The sequence below is a fragment of the Sus scrofa genome, chromosome 17, assembly GCF_054392235.1.
Source record: "Sus scrofa isolate SSC_HxYL_T2T_F1_AM1 chromosome 17, Sscrofa_HxYL_maternal_Yorkshire_Landrace_v2.0, whole genome shotgun sequence".
Taxonomy (NCBI): Eukaryota; Metazoa; Chordata; class Mammalia; order Artiodactyla; family Suidae; genus Sus; species Sus scrofa.
Window position 1 is genome coordinate 55,878,219 of NC_139399.1, and position 17,944 is coordinate 55,896,162.

General features: G+C 54.9%; 1 protein-coding gene across 7 annotated transcripts in view; it reads right to left on the reverse strand.

Annotated features, from left to right (window-relative positions):
- The window catches only part of ZNF335 (zinc finger protein 335), a 20,670-nt gene extending 3,171 nt beyond the window's left edge, over positions 1 to 17,499 (reverse strand). The window contains exons 1-18 of one of the 7 annotated variants that reach the window (XM_085004048.1): positions 17,412 to 17,499; positions 16,482 to 16,732; positions 14,810 to 15,050; positions 13,960 to 14,037; positions 13,412 to 13,717; positions 13,191 to 13,316; positions 11,833 to 11,979; positions 9,540 to 9,792; positions 9,270 to 9,447; positions 8,477 to 8,589; positions 7,602 to 7,620; positions 7,354 to 7,470; positions 7,197 to 7,273; positions 6,954 to 7,114; positions 5,848 to 6,080; positions 4,869 to 4,962; positions 4,649 to 4,743; positions 899 to 1,158 (exon numbers count right to left, since the gene is read on the reverse strand). In XM_085004048.1, the coding sequence (XP_084860174.1) occupies positions 899 to 1,158; positions 4,649 to 4,743; positions 4,869 to 4,962; positions 5,848 to 6,080; positions 6,954 to 7,114; positions 7,197 to 7,273; positions 7,354 to 7,470; positions 7,602 to 7,620; positions 8,477 to 8,589; positions 9,270 to 9,447; positions 9,540 to 9,792; positions 11,833 to 11,979; positions 13,191 to 13,316; positions 13,412 to 13,717; positions 13,960 to 14,037; positions 14,810 to 15,050; positions 16,482 to 16,682 (2,699 nt within the window). In that variant the 5' untranslated portion in view covers positions 16,683 to 16,732; positions 17,412 to 17,499. Of the gene's footprint in view, positions 1 to 898; positions 1,159 to 4,648; positions 4,744 to 4,868; positions 4,963 to 5,847; positions 6,081 to 6,953; positions 7,115 to 7,196; positions 7,274 to 7,353; positions 7,471 to 7,601; positions 7,621 to 8,459; positions 8,590 to 9,269; positions 9,448 to 9,539; positions 9,793 to 11,832; positions 11,980 to 13,190; positions 13,320 to 13,411; positions 13,718 to 13,959; positions 14,038 to 14,809; positions 15,051 to 16,481; positions 17,147 to 17,411 lie in introns of those variants that run through there. The other 6 variants (XM_085004051.1, XM_085004049.1, XM_085004052.1 and 3 more) reach the window with 6 other exon arrangements.
- Between the last annotated feature and the right edge of the window lie 445 nt (positions 17,500 to 17,944).

Below are 17,944 nucleotides of genomic sequence, written 5' to 3' on the forward strand. Positions count from 1 at the left end.
TAGGGCAGCTTCCCCGAGAGGCTGGAGGGCCACAGGAGTGCCCTTTCCCAAGGACGTCATCCACGGAGGAGTGACTGTGCCAGAATGGTCCCCGATGTGAATCCTGGCTATGCCCTCTACCAGCCACACCTCCACTGCCTCTGCCATAAATGCTGACCACCTGTCCAGCTCCAAAGCCGTCACCCCCTGCTCCTCGATGGGCCTGGCAGGGGTGGGGTGCGGCAACAAGGCGAAGGGCTCCAGGACTCCAGCCCAAATCTGGCCAAGCGGGACAGGAGGAGAGGCAGGGCTGCCAGGACCCACGGTCCAGGGTCCAGGGGTAGAGGGCTGCCAGGGCTGGCCCAGGGACCTGGCTCCCACCCAGCTGGACAGTTCGCTCCTTGGATTCAGGGCTTCCTCAGGCTGCCCAGGGGTCAATGAACATGGAAAACAAACATTTTTGCCCCAAGCTCGCTCAGTGTGGAGGAAGCCAAGTACAGCTGCAGGGCCTCCAATGTCACTAAGGAACTGGAGCTCGTTCCACAGGTCAGAACTGACCACCACCTCAGGTATCATCCAGAACAAAGAGCATGTGGGCTCTGGAACCACAGGAACGGGGTCAGATCTACCTCATGTCTGACCTTCGGCGAGTTACTTAACCTGCCTCCTCATTTGTAAAGCAAGGCAAACAGGAATGGTTCAGGTTGAATTCATGAACGACAAGTGGCTGGGACATCTTTAATGGCCAAGATACAGTAGCTCCTGATCTCCTGGGAGGGATGTGACTCCCTGACAGCCCACGTATTAGTTTGACCTCCTGCCCCCAGGCTTGGGTGGGTGGGGTCCTCATCTGACACCGCCCCCACCCACAGCATACCTATAAATGGCTGAAGGGGGTCTTGCAGGTAGTAGGCCTCACCTGTAAGGTGTTCCAGGAGCTGATGAACCCTCCTCCATGGTGGGTGCTGTGATGACACTGTAGCCAGCCCCGCCAAATGGCCCGGGTGCCAGGGTGATCTGCCGCAGGTCAGGGGGGCCCAGCTGGCTCTCAGCGGCTGCGCTACCCCCCGGCTCTGCCATGTGGAGAGTTACCACTTGGGGAGTGGCACCTGCTGGGGAGGGCTGCCCGACAGGGGCTGCCAACTCTGCTTCCACGTCCTCTGACTTCACCACGGCCACCTGCAACGGCACCAGTAGGCATTCTAAGCATGGTTTGTGGCCAAGGAACTTGCGTTCAAGGCCCTTTTCTATCTCAGGGCCTCAAAGCTCACCCAGACTCTGGCTGGACTCTGTGCCACTGCCACTCATTTGCACAACCGCCATTGGGCATTCCCGGCAACTGGAAAGAGATTTAAAAAGAACAGCCTAGTGCTCCCAGGGGCACCGGGTAGTTGCTGGAGACATTTTTGATCATCACAATTGGGGGTGGGAGGCATATGCCTCTGGCACCCAGGGGGTAGAAGCCAGAGATGCTGCCAAACGTCCCACGATGAGCAGGACAGCCCCCCACAATGAGGAACTATCCAGCTCAAAGCCAAGGTTAAGAATTCCTGAGATAGAGAAATAAGTGGCAAATAATTTAAGGAAAAAAAAAAAAAAAAAGCCAGAGGCTCTATCTCACATCTTACCCCCAAGTCTGCTTCAAACGAATTAAAGGCTAAAATGTAATAAAAAAAAAAAAACCTGGAGATATATTAAAAGAAACTGTAGATATTTTTATAACCCTTGGGTTAGGAAGATTTTCTTAAAACAAAGGAAGGTGCTAAAACCTACAGCAACACGAACCATAAAAGGAGATCAGAAAACAAACTGGCAGGGAATGGTATTTACAATTCGTATCACAGGAGTTCCCGTCCTGGCTCAGTGGTTAACAAATCCGACTAGGAACCTGAGGTTTTGGGTTCAATCCCTGGCCTTGCTCAGTGGGTTGAGGATCCAGCGTTGCCGTGAGCTGTGGTGTAGGTCGCAGATGTGGCTCAGATCCCACGTTGCTGTGGCTGTAGGCTGGGAGCAACAGGTCTGATTAGACCCCTAGCCTGGGAACCTCCATATGCCGCAGGAGTGGCCCTAGAAAAGGCAAAAAGACAAAAAAAACCCAAGAACAAAACAAAAACAATTCATATCACAGATTAAAGGTGAACCTCCCACATACACAAAGAGCCTTTACAAAGTGATGATAATAAAAAGACTAATAATTTAATAGAAAAATAAATACAGACACAAACAGGTAAGTCAGAGGAGAAATAAAATGGTCTATCAACATACAGGAAGAGGTTCGATCTCACTTAGGATCACAGAACTGTACCTGGAGCCATGCTGTATACCTCGTGTACCTCATGACACGGAAGCGGTTCAGCGAGGCGGTGGGGACGCGCACTCTAGTGGCACCCATGTAACTGGCCTGTCTTTGAAGACGCTTCATACCTTAGGACCCCCATGGATTCTACTCCCAGGAGGTTTTGTTTTGTTTTTTTGCTATTTCTTTGGGCCGCTCCTGCGGCATATGGAGGTTCCCAGGCTAGGGGTCTAATTGGAGCCGCAGCCCCCGGCCTACGCCAGAGCCACAGCAACTCGGGATCCGAGCCGCGTCTGCAACCTACACCACAGCTCAGGGCAACGCCGGATCGTTAACCCACTGAGCAAGGGCAGGGACCGAACCCGCAACCTCATGGTTCCTAGTCGGATTTGTTAACCACTGCGCCACGACGGGAACTCCTGTTTTGTTTTGTTTTTTAAGACTAAAAAATGTGTTTACAAGCACCTGAAAATCTCTGTGCACTAAAGCACCTCCTTGAGTTAATGAAAAACTGGAGACCACCGACTCATCCAAGGACTGATCAAACAAGCTTCGGAACCCCTACGGCGGAAGGACACGGGGGCAGTGCGGGCCTGGCTGTGCCTTGCTGGCCGCTGAGGGAAGAAGAGCTAGGTTGTCGCTGAGCACGGAGAGTGAGATCGCATTTTTAAAGGATCAAAAGGTCTCCGAGTTAGTGAGCACATGGACAAAACTCGGAAACGCGTATTAACCCGGTAGAAGTGGAATCAAAGGGGTGGGAGGAGCACTGAGGACATGCACCTTCTGAAGAGAGTATTTTTTTTCTTTTTCTGCTTTTTAGGGCAGCACCTGCAGCACATGGAGGTTCCAGGCTAGGGTCTGAATCGGAGCTGCAGCCGCCAACCTACACCACAGCTCATGGCAATGCTGGACCCTCAACCCACTGAGGGAAGCCAGGGGTCGAACCTGCATCCTCATGGATACTAGGTTGGATTCGTAACCTGCTGAGCCACTCCCTGAAGAGAACATTTCTCAATGTTCAAGTTTCACGAGCACATGCTTTATAACGGAGACAGAAGCAGAAGACTGCTGTGCCTGTGGGAATCCAGCACACGACAAAGGGGATATTTCCAACCACGGGGCCAAGTTAAAGGACCTGACCTACTGCACTGGACGATTTTTGGAAAAAATAAATAAGGTTGGTCCCCTACCTTTCTGCATCCACCAAAAGTAAATTCCAGGTGGAATAAAGATTTAAGTGTAATGGAGTTCCCGTCGTGGCGCAGTGGTTAACGAATCCGACTAGGCACCATGAGGTTGCGGGTTTGATCCCTGCCCTTGCTCAGTGGGTTAAGGATCTGGCATTGCCGTGAGCTGTGGTGTAGGTTGCAGATGGAGCTTGGATCCCGAGCTGTTGTGGCTCCGGCGTAGGCTGGCAGCTACAGCTCCGATTAGACCCCTAGCCTGGGAACCTCCATATGCCACGGGAGTGGCCCAAGAAATGGCGAAAAGACAAAAAAAAAAAAAAAAAAAAAAAAGATTTAAGTGTAAAAAAATGAAACTCTAAGAAGAAAATACAAAAGAATGTTTAAATCATCTTGAGCTGAAGGCGGCCTTTCTAAGGATGATATCATAGGCAAAAACTATAAAGGACCGATTTATTTAACTATCTAAAACTTCTGTATTCTCCCAAACCCCACAAACTAAACCTATGAAGAATTCTAGGTCCGACAGCGGGCTTCCTCCTCCACAGAGCCCTGCCCCTGGCAGTACATCCCTGTTCCAAGGTCCAGGAATGTATCATCTCAAACCACAGCCTACATTTTTTCAAGAGGCTGGGAGAGAGGAGGTGCTAATGAGCCTCTGGCCTCAGGGCAGTGCGGCAGTGTGTAGGGGAGGGTGAAGTTAAGACGAGGACTTGGGGGTGGATGTGCTGGGCCGGAGGTGCACAGAACACATGAGAGGTCTGGGCTGGGGAGGCCTTGGGCGCCTTTGGGCTGCAGAGGGTGGACAGGAGGAGGGTGCCGGGCTAGACCAAAAGCCAGTTCAGACCCACAGGCATAGGGTGGCCACGGAGCTAAGGGGAAAACTGGGCAAGAACTGGGTCCTAGAAGCCACGGGGAGGTGCTTCCTGCTCAGCATGGTGGGGTCACTGGTGACTCCGGAGAGCAGAGCGGGAGATGCCCTGCCCTTCCTGGCCTCCCAGCACAGCGGCTCCCCTTCCTCTGCATCTGCCCACTGGGTTTCGGTGGATCTGCCTCCCACTAACTGGGAGCTCCCTGAGGGCAGGGCGCGTCTGCTTCATCGCTCTCCTTCATCACTCATCTCCTCTGCGTCCAAAGCAGAGCTGGCCCCAAAGGAAGCCAGGCCCCAAAAGGAGTGCTGGCAGCTCACCTGCAGGGCCGTGCCGCCCAGCTCCCGCTGAGCGCTCATGTTCAGCAGCAGATCCAAGGCTGTCTGTGTGGCCATGGCCGTTGACTCCTCAGCTCCTGGGTCAGGTGGGACCTGAGCCTTAGAAAGGGCTGGAAAACTGGCACCCACTGCTCCGCCTCCCCACCCTCCGGCCCCCAGCAATGAAAGCCTGGCCCATGCTCCCACCCTCTCTGGCGCTCACCTTGCTGGTAGATGATGGTGGCACCACCCAGGGTGTCAGAACAGAGCAGCGGGGGGCTCCCGGGTGATTGGAAAGGTGCTGTCTCTGGGGGGATCTGTGGGGTGGGAATACGGCCACGTGTGACAGGGGGGCAGCTCAGATTCAAGTGCATGTACCAAGCACCTCCTCTGTGTCAGACATCTTACATCTGCTGGCTTGTTTCACCTTCACACGAGAACCTTTCAAGGTTTTTACCAGCTCAATGTAACAGAGGAACGAAAGTCAAGGATCCTACAGCTAGTGAGTGGCAGAACTGGGACTTGACCCCCAGCCCGTCTGACTCCAGAGCCTCTCTGTCTCCTACCAGCACCCTGCAATGGTCCATCTTTGGGGGCAGGGAGAGTCAGACAACATACTCAGCCTCAAGATTATTTCTCAGCCTCCCTTGCAGGTAGGCAAAGTGTGGCCATGTGACTATACAAGAGCTTCCGGTGAAGTTCACAAGGAAGATAAGACGGATAAATGGCAGGCATTCTTTGTGCTCTTCCCCATTCCCTTCCTGCTTCTTGCCTGGGATGTGGCTAGGAAGGCTGGAGCTCCTGCAGCTATACTGGACCATGAGGCAACCACAAAGCTGGGAGTCAAATGCCTTGGATGGCTGGGAAAAAAATATGGCAAGCTTGGTCCCTAATGACTGACCATGGAGCTGCCAGCCCCGGGCAGCTGATCTTTGGACTTCTTATGAGAGAATAATTAACTATACCACAATCAAGCTACTGGTATTTCCGTCCTCTATCACTAGCACTAGAAAGCCACCTGCACTCTAGGCTTAAGAATGGCATATCCATGACCTCTTAACCACAATCCAGAAAGGCAGGGGTTATTTCATTACATCCAATGTGCAAGTGAGGACGCTGGAGCTGGGAGAGGTGGCAACATGCTGGCATCCTGGCCATGCCCACAAGCCCCTTCTGTCTGCTATCTGCCTGGCTGACCTTACCTCAGGAGGTCCTGGGGAGCTAGGCGGTGGTCCAGGGGCCGCACTATGCTGCTGCTTCAGCTCCTCAATCTGCTGCAGAGAGAAGAAGGGGCGACGGCGGGAAGGGGGCTCCTCAGGATGGCGCCGCCCCCACTCCTCAAAGCTGCTTGCATGTCGGCACCGTACGTGCAGGCGGAGATTCTTCTTGTGCCGCGTGCTGAAGTGGCAGTACTCACAGGCAAAGGGCTTGGCCCCTGCAGGCACACGGGTAGGGATGCTTGGGCTTGCCCGCCCCCTCTAGGAAGCCTTCCGTGACCCCAAGGACCTCTCCAACTGATCCACTCCCAGTGATGTGTCCCCAAGCTGAAGGAAACACACTCTGTTCACGCCGGTGTGCCAGGGCCGAACAGAACCGTGTCTACTCTCTGCACTCAGCCTTCCTCTGAGGGCTTATTTTCAAGGTCACATGACCACACACTCTCTTATGAATCACTTCCCCCTGTAGCCAGGAATCTGCCGAGGGTGCCCGTGGCTGCTCCCTTTCTCCATCTTCCCTAGTGTGCCTGCCACAGGCCGAGCCACTAAGGAGGAGAAAGAACCGACTTTTGCTGCCCATCTTCAGTGGGCCAGAAGGTGATGGGGCTGAGGTCAGGGCCTGTGTAAGATGTGTCTCAAGCCCCAGCGGCCAGCAGACACAGATCAGGGAACAAGTGGAACTCACTTTCATTTATTTTTTTTGGCCATGCCTGCTGCATGAGAAAGTTCCCAGGCCAGGGATCAAACCTGTGCCACAGCTGTAACCAGAGTCATAGCAGTGACAACGTCTAATCCTTAACCTACTGAGATACCAGAGAACTAGAGAACTCACTTTTGTAACCACCACACACGGTCGGCACTTCTGATTCCCCACTTTCATAGATAAGAAAGACTCAGAGAGGGCAAGTGACTGGCCCCAGGCCACACAGAGAAGAGTTGGCAGAGTTGGAATCCGAGCCGAGATGAGAATGACAGTCCCAGAGGGGACTTCCTGGCAATAGGAGGGCTGAGGCTGCCAAGCAGGAGGAAGATGACAGAGCTGAGCCTCCAACTGGGGGCCACGATGTGCTGAGGGGTGGGGCTGGCCTGACCTGTGTGCTTGACAGCCACATGGGACAGCAGGAAGTCCTCTCGGAAGGTGCGATAGGGGCAGAAGTTGCATTTGAAGGGCTTGTCGCTGACATGGGACAGCTGGTGATTCAGCAGCGCTTTCTTGTCTTCACAAACAAACTCGCAGAACTCGCACTTGAACCTGGAGGTGTTTAGAGGGGAGAAGGTCAGCGACAGGGTGCAGTGGGGGTGCTGCAGCCCCAGGGGCCTCCTCTGGGATGTACCTGCGATTGGCGACAGCCTGGATGTGCGTGAGGAGGTGCATCTTAAAGGTGTAACGCTTCTTAAAGGACTTTCCACACTGCGGGGGGTGGGCTGAGTTAGATGGGGGATCCCCTGGGCAGAACCCTCGTCCCCACCCCTGCCCTTGACCCCACCCACCTTGTCGCACATGTGGGGCTTCTCTGTGCTATGTGTCTTCATGTGCTGCGTGAGTCTCTTCTGCATGGGGTACACACGGCCACACACAGGACAGGGGAAGGAGCTCAGCTTCGGGGTCTGGGAAGGGACAGAAGGGGTCAGGTGGAGAGAGAAGAGGGGGGTGGAGGGTGGGACCTCGCCCCCCTGCCCCCCACCCCAAAGGCAGGCCTTAAGCAGGCTCCCTTCCTGGGCCAGGGCCCCAGACTCACCGGATCTGGCCTCTTCTTCCTGGGGGAGAAGGCACGGGAGTTAGATCATCACTTCCCAAGCCCCCCCAGACCTTCTCTCATCTACCAGACGCAGTCCCAGCCCCCATGCGAGCCCTTCTCTTCTAAGAGTATTTCCCCAATTACTTTGCTGGGGAAACCGCCAAGAGGTGCTCCGTAGAAAAGCTCTGCAGTCACCTAAGTCTGGAACAGTTCACTCTCTCAGTCAAAAAATATATTTGCATTTTAAAGGCTCTGAGAAGTTCTGCAGGAAAAAGCTGTTGAACCAGGTGTTCAACCTGGTATCACAAATCTTATTCGGACACAGAACTGCCCCTCGTTTTTAAATTTTTTTAAAGAAAATCTATAAGCATCTTGGAGAGCTGGCTTTCCCACAAAGTCAAAGCCATCATGGATCCCCGTATCCGACCTCTGCTCACAGAGCACCCCCTGAGAAGCTAACTCCTTCCCGGGGCTGTAGATCTAATTATCATTCAATGAGTTATCACCAGGCCCCGAAGGACTTCTGTCCTTCCACTTTCTTGTCCTAAGTCCCCCCATCAGAGCTGTGAGAGATGGAGTGTGCCCTTGGAGCCTGGAAGAGCTTCAGATCATTTTCTGAGCCCTTTTAGGGACAGTTTCCTTTAATCACCTCAACAAGGACTGTCCTCATTTCACAAACCTCCAAGCAAGAAAGAGACCAAATGAAGGGCCTCAAGACCCTGCCGCTGCCTTATTCTGAGCCAAGTGATCTGGGATGAACCGCCCAGCTTTTCCCGCATCTGTAACGTGCTGCAAACAGGGCTGGCCCAGAGCAGGGGCTCAGTAAGCGGGAACCATGGTCACCTGGGGCCTCCCCGCCCCCGGCCCCCACTGACCGGTCCCGGCTGTGCACGGCCGCGTGCCGAATGACGTCCTTGCGGTAGACGCTGGTGTAGCTGCATTCGTCACACTTGTAGGGCTTACTGCCCACGTGGTTGAACATGTGCTCCTGGGAGAGGGGCGGACAGAGGGCTGGGATGCAACCTCTCCTCATGCCTACCCAGCCTTGCCTATAGCCTTAGAGCTGCCCTTCCCCACTGCACTCTGGGACCCCCTCTCTGATGACAAGGTTCCAGAGGACTTCTAGGTCTGGGTCCCTGTCTGCGGGAGGAAGTCCTATGTACAGAAAGCACAGGGCCGTCTGCCCGAGGTGATCCCCGCACCCCCCAACGGCCAACTCTGCCGCACTTTGGCCAGGCCAAGCTGCAGGGTCCCCCGGTCAGTGGAACGAGACTCTCGACACCTGCAACCTTGTCAGGCTGCTTGAGAATGAAATCAGAGCACCTATCAGGCCTGGGTACCGACAGATGCAGGCTGTTGCAGGCCCAGAGGACACTCCTGGGGAGGTGATAAAAGGAACCCTTTTCTTGAGACATGTTACTGCCACCTGCTGGAAGACTTGCTAACACACTGAACTAGATTAGGGCGGGTTTACTGCCATCCGCCAGATGTGGAGCTGTGATGGCATCACGAGGTGTGTGGCCTGCCCACCTCCCATCTTCCTGTGCACCTGCAGCCCAGACACCCGCCCAGGGACGGGGGGCAGGAGGGCACCCGGGGGTGCCTTCTCCTCCACCCAGAGTCCCTTCTACCCCACCCTCCAGCGCCTTCCGCTCCCCTCTGCCGCACCTTGAGCGAGGACCAGCGGCGGGAGCGGTAGCTGCACTGCAGGCACTTGAAGAGCTGGGGGTCGCCGGCCTCATGGGAGTTGACGTGGAAGCGCAGGTCCTCATGGGACAGGAAGCGGGAGCCACAGATGCGGCACAGGAAGGGCCGCAGGAGCGGTTTGGGAGACTTGTAATAGTACCTGCCAAGAGGGTGTCGGGGAGAAGTCTGGCTGGGCTGGGGGCCTGGCTGCCCACCCCCCACACCCCCAGCCCTCATCTCTGCTCCCCGTACTTGCGGTATTTCTTGCCCAGGAAGCGCCTGGAGGGTCGACCCCGGCGGCGGGGCGGGGCGTCGGGCTCGTCCTGGCCGGAGGGTGCCGCGTTCTCCGCATCTGACTGGCTCACACCAGGCTCCACGGGGGGTCTGTCGGCCTTGCTCAGGGCCACCAGGCGTCTTGGCCCCGAGGAACTGGGCGCCTCAGGGTCTTGCGGCTCTGGAGGGCTCTGTCCACTCAGGGAACTCACTAGAGGCTCTCCTTCCACACCTGCCACAGACACACCAGGACAGACGTGGACACGTGTGCCCGAGGCCAGCCACACCACCCCCACCCCCAATGCTGTCAGACCCAACGTCCACACCAGATGACAAGACAGACAGCCTGTGATTAGAGGACACACAGCTGCTCCTACAGCTCCAACGGGACAGTGTGGAGCAGCAGCGAGACAGCTGGTACCACCCAACCAGGAGACCTGCTTGTAGGCTGAGCTCTGTCACCAGCTTACCAGGTGTCCTCAAACAAAGCCACTCCCCTGAGTCTCATTTCCCTATCTATCATACGGAGATAACTGTTGCTCTAGGGACTTCAAAGGAACATCCTAAGGTCTAGGGAGCAATAGTGAGACTTAAACACTGGTTTTCCTGAGGGAGGCCGCGTGGCGGGAGGGGAGGGGAGGGAAGCCATCACGGTACACACCGCTGAAGTCCCTGCAGTCTGGACCACCTGAAAGGGTTACCTACTCAAAACCACCACGGCACCTCGATGCAGTGTTTCAAAAATTGGAAAATGGTATGAAATAGGCCATGCTGGTAACATCTTGTTTCTTTTGGCTGCATCCACAGCATAAGGAACTCTTGAGCCAGAGACTGAACCTGGGCCACAGCAGTGACAACACCAGATCCTTAACTCACTGGGCCACCAGGGAGCTCCCTGTTTCCTGACTGGGGGCCAGGTTATTCAGGTGTGTTCATCTTGTAAAGATTCACTCAGCTGTGCACTCTGGGTTTGCGTGCTTGTCCACACACATATTTCAGTAAAAAGTTACTTTTAAAAGGAGACTGGAGTTTCCAGTGTGGCACAAGAGGATCAGCGGTGTCTATGGAGGGCTGGGAAGCAGGTACGATACTCAGCTGGCAGAGTAGGTTAAAGGATTCGGTGTTGCCGCAGCTGCAGCATAGGTCACATCTGTGGCTTGGATCTGATCCCTGGCCTGGGGAACTCCAAACAACAACAAACACGCAAAACCCAAAGAAAAAATATTTTTTTTTAAAAAAGGAGCTCCTTGGGTCACTATGCTGTACAGCAGTAGAAAACTGACAGAACACTGTAAACAAGCTATAATGGAAAAAAATAAAAATCATTATTATACATATATAAAAACTATTGTGAACAAAGTCAACTATACTCCAATTTAAAAAACCCTGTAAATAAGTGTTTCATATTATAAATAGTCTTTAATGATTTTTAGAGAATACATTGTAAGTTTTAAATGAATAGTTGTCAAAAGGTGAATGATTTCCACCTTAAACAATCAGGTAACAGAAAAAGGTTAAAAAAAAAAAAAAAGGAGCTCCCGCTTTGGCACAGTGGGTTAGGAATCCAACTGCAGCCACTTGAGTCACTGTGGGAGATGTGGGTTCAATCCTCAGATCTGACATTGCCACGGCTGTGGCGCAGGTTGCAGCTGTGGCTGGGATTCAATCCCTGGCCTGGGAACTTCCATATGCAACTGGTGCAGCCATTTAAAAAAAAAGAGAGAGAGAAACTAAAAAATATACTGCACCCCCTCCAAGTGCATGTAGAAAAACCGCTACTGTGTTTTTGGTCTCTTTAAGCCTCACAACAATCCTAAGGCGCAGGTGCTATCACCTCCATTCATAATAAGGGAGGTAAAGTAACAAGCTCCAGGTCACACAGCAGGTGGCAGACAGCACTCACGCCCATGGTGGGTCTTTCCTGTCCCTGGCCTATAATGCTCCACGTCCGTGCTCCTCGGACATAGTCTCAGGCCTCAGACTTGTTCTCATTTCAGTAAAGTCTTATTATTTTACTCAGTTCTAAAGGCTCACGCTTCTGTGCTATGACAGCTTATGGCTGAAGAGGCTTTTCAGAAAGCTGCTACAGCGTAACTCTCAGGCTCGCCATGGGAGGGCGTTCCTCTTGACAGGAGGCCTGCAGGTCACCGCGGTGGGTCTGAGATGGGCTGCTCTGCATGGCACACTCAGTCCCCAGGCTGCACAGCAGCAAGCGAGGAAAGGGGCCACCTCTGGATCCCACCCGCACAGCCCCTCCCACAAGAAACCTTACCACCAGGGAGGCCCAAGGTCTCCAGGCGGGGCAGCTTCCGCGGACGGCCAGGCCTCCTTCGGGGTCTTGGAGTACTGGGAGCAGGGCGCTGGGGCCGCAGCTGCCGGCCCCGGGGCTCGTCCTCAGCAGGGTTGTAGTCGCTGTCCTCTGTGGGGGTGGCAGGGGCAGCATCAGTCCTGACCTTTTGGCCCTGATCCTTTGCCAGCTTCCCTGGAAAGAGGCCCCTTCCCCATGCCTACCTGCTCCTCCCGTCAAAGCCACCAGGGATGCTGCCACCAGGGATGCTTCCCCCAGGAGGCCCTCCTGATGTCCCCGTGGCTGACAGTGAGCTTCCCTCTCAGAGTCCCCGCAGTGCTTTCTCTGCACCTTTTCCTAAGACCTACCGTTAGCTCATAGGGCGCCTTTGTGTGAATGGAAAGAAGGGCTCCTTCCTGGACATACTTTACAGCTGCTGTCAGAAAACAGCTGTCAGTCATTCAAGTCTACAGAATGTGACTTTGTATCCACTGCAGAAGCCACTGGCTGTGTGTGGCTACTGAGCACTTGAAAGGTACCCAGGCTAAATTGAAACATAATTATAACTCTACACATGGGCAGAGTTCCCCTCATGGCACAGCAGAAATGAATCTGACTAGCACCCATGTTCCACCCCTGGCCTCGCTCAGTGGGTTAAGGATACAGCGTTGCCATGAGCTGTGGTGTAGGCCGGCAGCTGTAGCTCCGATTCAACCCCTAGTCTGGGAGCCGCCATATGCTGTGGGTGCGGCCCTTAAAAAACAAAATAAATAAATAAAATACACATTGGATTTCCAAAACTTAGTGAAGAAAGTAAAAATAATATACCAGTTTTTAAAATGATGATTGCATATTGAAATAATACATGTATATTTTTTTCTTTTATGGCTGCACCCACAGCATACGGAAGTTTCCGGGCCAGGGACGGAATCCAAGACATAGCTGTAGCAACACGGGATCTTTAACCCACTGTGCCACAGCGGGAACTCCTTGAAATAATATATTAGACATAATGGGTATACAAAGCATAAAACTGAACTTAAAATTCACTTTTCTCTTTTTTTACTTTTAAAAACGACTACCAAAAGGTACAGGTGTGGCATTCTATTTCTGCCAAATGTGAACGTGACCCTCTTAGACATGTGCTCTTTTTGAGGAACTGGCCTGTACAGCCGCACACAAACGTCCAGGTCTCAAAGCCCCGACTCCTCTATCTTACGCTGGAGGCACTCATGGCTGAGCCGAGCCTGCTCCTCCTTCCTGGCCCTCCCTGCGGGCCAGGGACAGCTCAGGATTTGTTGATGTGGGTGTGGGTGGCAGGTCTGGGTGCCGCGGCAGCCTACCCTCCAGGTCATCGATGGCACCGGCATCTACAATGTCATCGTCATCTTCCTCCTCTGGGCCCTCTTCCTCCTGGGTCTTGGCTGAGGGGCCCCACTTGCGCAGACGTCCCTTCTTACCAGCTGCTGCTGCTGTGGGGCATGTAGGACAAGCTTGTCATGCCGGACTCTTGGCACCCTGGCCCCGCCTGGGCAGGCAGTCAGGTAGGCTGCTACCGACGCACCTGGGCGGAAGTGCCGTTCTCGCATGTGGCGCAACAGCGTGGCCTTGGTGCTGCTCCGGTACTGGCACATCTTGCACTTGAACTGCTGCACCACCACCACCTCCATCATGGCCTCCAGGCTCTGCAGGTCCGGCTCCTCGGTGCCAGAACCCAGGGGTGGCTGCACTGGGGAGCTGGGCCCACCCTGAGCCTCCTCAGGTGGCTCCAGGCACGTAGATGTGGATGTGGGCCCATCGGCCAGGGCCTCAATGGCTGCCAGGCTGTGGGCCAAGGTGGAACTGGACATCGGTGATGCCATGGGGGCACCTGGTGAGGTTGAAGGAGTCAGAGGGAAGTAGAGGGGAAAACTGGCCATGAGCTACAGCTGCCCCCTCAGGCAGGCCCAGGGATCCTAGAACCCAAGTCCCCACCAGAATAACAGTGGGGAGACTGAGGCCCAGAGCAGTAGATAAGCTGCCAAGATCACACGGTGTGCCTGTGGCAGAGCCGTCCTCACCCACTGCCCCGCCCACTGTCGGGCTCCCTAGGTCCAGCGCCTGGGGTCTTACCATCATCAGGCCCTTGCAGGATCAGGTACTGTGTCGTCTTGGCCCCACTATCCTCAGCACTGGTCACAGTGATGCAGCCTGGGAAGAGATGTGGGGAGATGCCCCTCTGATAACAACTGTCACTGGCCACACTCATCCTGACCCAGCCGTGTGACTGTGAATCAGTTCTTCTGCCCTTTTCCCTAGCTCCCGTCCAGGGCAGGGCTGTTGGGACATTTGGTGTGACATGCTGGCCCAGTATCCAGTCCACAGCCGCCTGCCTTTACCATTAAACCTGGAGGATCCTCCTCTTTCCTCTTCAAACTTCTCCAAGGTCAAGGCCTGGCTCCCTCACTACTTTCTTAGGATCGGCTTTCCAGACCATCCCAGGGCTTTTCCAGGTGCTATGGCCCTTACATGCATCATTAATAATAAAAGGTACAATGTGGTCAATCTTGAGCATCAGCTCTGGAGTCAGACTGTCTGAGGTCACGGCCCAACACCTGCTGATGACAGCGGGTACGTTAATTTACGTCCCCTGTGCCTCGACTTTCTCACCTAGACTGTGAGGATGATAATGGCACCTACCTTTTGGGGTTACCATGAGGATTAATGAGCTACTGCACGTAAAGTGTTAAGAGCAGACGCCAGTACAAAGTCAGGCAGTACTGTTTCTATACCGTGTGCATATGCTGCACCAGGCACTATGCTGCCTCGTTAGAACCTCACGTCACTTACCACTGCCCTGAGAAGGGATTATGGCTCCCACATGACAAACTCAGACTGGTATGGCTAATGGCCTACATCTGCACGGCTGGTTCTGCAGGGAAAGCCCTGGGGGGCGACCCTGGCCCTCTGCAGCCTGACTCACTCTGGATGAGCTCGGGCCCGATGGTGGACTCGATGATCTTTTCGATGGCTGAGCCCAGGTCCGAGGAGGAAGCCGTGCAGTCGGACACCAGCATGTTGGGGTCCGGGAGTGCGCTGGAGTGCACCAGGGCGGGGGGGGCACCCGTCACCCCGGCCACTGGCCCGTGGGAAACAGAGGATGAATCAGGGAGGTAGCCATGGGGCAGCGGGTCTGTGCTGGAGCTGCTCTCGGATACGTCCTCCTGGGGGCCAGGAAACAGGGAGAGAGGTAGTTTAGGAGCCACGGATGGGGCAAGGCAGGCTACCCCCCACCTTGGCCCAAGGACATGGTGAGTGGAGCCACCCACACCCTGAGCCCCATCATGGACCAGTGGGAGAAGCCCTCTTGTCACAGAGCCTCCCAATTGCAAGCCCCAGGGTCTCTGGCTTTGGTGAGATCCAAGGCTCCACATCCCCCACGCTCCACCCAACAGCCAGGTGGAGCTGATCTCCCGTCTGAATCGCTCCCTAGCATCACATCATGGCTAACTCCTCCTCAGCCTTCTCAATGCCATTCAGCTGGTCCCTCTTCTGGGAAGCTGACCCTAATGCCCAAGGCCAAGTGAAGACCTCTCCATCCTTAGTGACGTGGTGGCCTGTATCCCCCATCACATCATGGTTCCCAGGTCGGACTCTCCGTGAGGGCTGGGACCACATCTCTCTTGTCTCCTGACGTATCCTCAGGGCCCAGCAGCAGCTGGGCACATGCTAGGTCCATTTCTGCTGAATCAAAATCCCTGGGCCCTAAAGTGAAGGCTATTGCTGTGTTGCTCTATAATGCAATGTCCTGAAAATGATCACCACCTTGCAGACACTGACCACGATAGTAGCTGATACTTAGCGACTGCTTACCATGCACTGACCACTGTGTTCACTGTTTAGCATGTATCGAGTCATTTAATCCTCAATAAAACCCTATTGAAGAAGGTATATTTCTTTTTTTAAATGTTTTTATTGCTATTTCCCCAGTACGATTTTTTCCCTACTGTACAGGAAGGTGACCCAGTTACACATACATGTATACATTCTTTTTTCTCACATTATCATGCCCCACCATTAGTGACTAGACATAGTTCCCAGTGCTACACAGCAGGAGAAGAAGGTATATTTCTTCTTCCCACCCTACAGATGAGAAAACTGACAGCTGAAAGTTGGGTTGCCTGCCCAAGATTACAGAACTAGGAGGTGGAAGAACCGGGAGACTATTTTACAAGGTGTTTCCAAGAAAATGTGTGGTAGGAGCTTGCAACAGAGCACTCTCAGCAGCAGGCATTTCTGCTCCGTTTTACAGGAAGAAAACTGAGGCTCAAAGAGGTCTCCCAGTGAATCAGAGGTAGAGCCAAGACTTGAACTAGGTTTCACCTGCATCTCTAAGAGTGAGGAGAGTGGGTAGTGCAGGAGCTCAGCCCGCAGTCTAGATCTGAATCCTGGCTCTGTGCCTCAGTTTCTTTCTCTGTGAGATGTGGGAAAGACTGATATATGCCTTACAAGGTATGAGAGCCAAAAGAGAAAAATCAAGCCAGGGGCTTGGCACGGTGTCTGGCTCACAACAAACCATAAACAAATATTGGTTATAAGCAAGCCTTGCTGGCTTCCCCTTGGAAGCTGCTGCCTCCCCCCAACGCCGGCCATACCAGAGAGCTGCTACCGCGGTCCGAGCTCTGACCCACGCGGGAGTCGTCGGCCTCCGCCGGCCCCGGGGCGGCCGCCGCGTCGCTGCTGTCGGCCGACACGGCTTCCGAGGTGCCCACACCCAAGCCGCTCTCAGAGGGCTCTTCGGGCTGGCCAGGCCCAGGGGCCGCGTCGCTACTGCTCTCCACCTCGTTCTCTTCCATTGGTTCCGGGGGAGGCCTGACAGGAGGGCGCAGGATCTGGGGCCTTCACTCTGCGAGAAGCGGTGACGGGGGCTGGAACAGGTGGGCCTCCTCCTCGGCCCCGGCCATCGCGGCCCACCCAGCTGCACCCATGCGCCCATTTCGCAGATGCAGAGACCGAGTAGCCGGCGGGGCGGGGCTTTCTAGTGTACCGCGAGGGGAGCTTCGGGAAAACAGAACCAGGAAGCCTTGCTTCCCCGCCTCGGGCTCTTTCCCCATCCCCGGGAGGGTCGTCAATGGCGGGTAATCTTGACCCTTTTCTCCTCCCCTCCATGATTCCAGCAGAGTGGTTCACTCTACGGGGCCCGATCAGGCTCAGTGGTTCAGCCCTTTGGTCCCCCAAGTCCCCCCGGGGGAAGGGTCGGTGGTACAGCCCGCAGGCCCCCTGGGTCAGCAGCTTGCTCCCCCCCTCCCCTGGTTCGCGTGCGGAGGGGGCTGACAGCGACGGTCCCGGGGCCTGGAGACTCGGGGCTGTCCCCGGCGCTGCCTGCGCTCCAGGCCCGACGCCATCTTGTGGTGGCGCCGAGTTTCCGCTCAGGCAAGTCCGAGAGCAACTAAAGGGCCTGGGACCCCGGGGCCCTGTTCGGACAGCCCCGCCGGGCTCGGCACCTCGCTGCCGGGTATCCCCGCATTGTGGCCTCACTTCACGGAAGGGTGCAGTGGGGCGACCTGACTCTACCCGACGCTCACCTGACGCTTCCGTAACCGCGTTCCTCCCCGACTCCGGCATCGACGAGGTCGCCATCCTCTTTCCCCCGTTGCGGAGGGACCCATCGGTGTATTGCAGGCCGGAACTACTTCCTACGCCGGCCCGGAGAAAGACAGGCTTCCAGTGTGCTGGAAGGTGGTCCCGAGGCCTCAAAAGTATACTAGAGCCCTAAGAGAATGTAGAATTTTTTATAGCGCTTAGTACCGGTGGTGGAGTCAGCTATGGTTTGGGGACTACTTTCTCTCGCGGCGGATGAATACCTAGGAGTTGTGTGACGTCATCCCTGGGTCCCTTCCTTGGGCCGCAGGGCTGGGCGCGGCTAAGGCTGGCCCCACTTCCGGGGGCGTGACTCCCAGTGGCCTGTCCACGCCCTTCCCGGAACAGTCCGAATGGAGTGCGACTGGCTTGGCGGGAGGGAGGTATCTGTTATGGGTCCTTTCGCCTGGCTTTTAACCAGTTACTTTGCATTCTCATCGTACCCAATCAAATCTTTCCCGATTAGGTTTGACGTGTC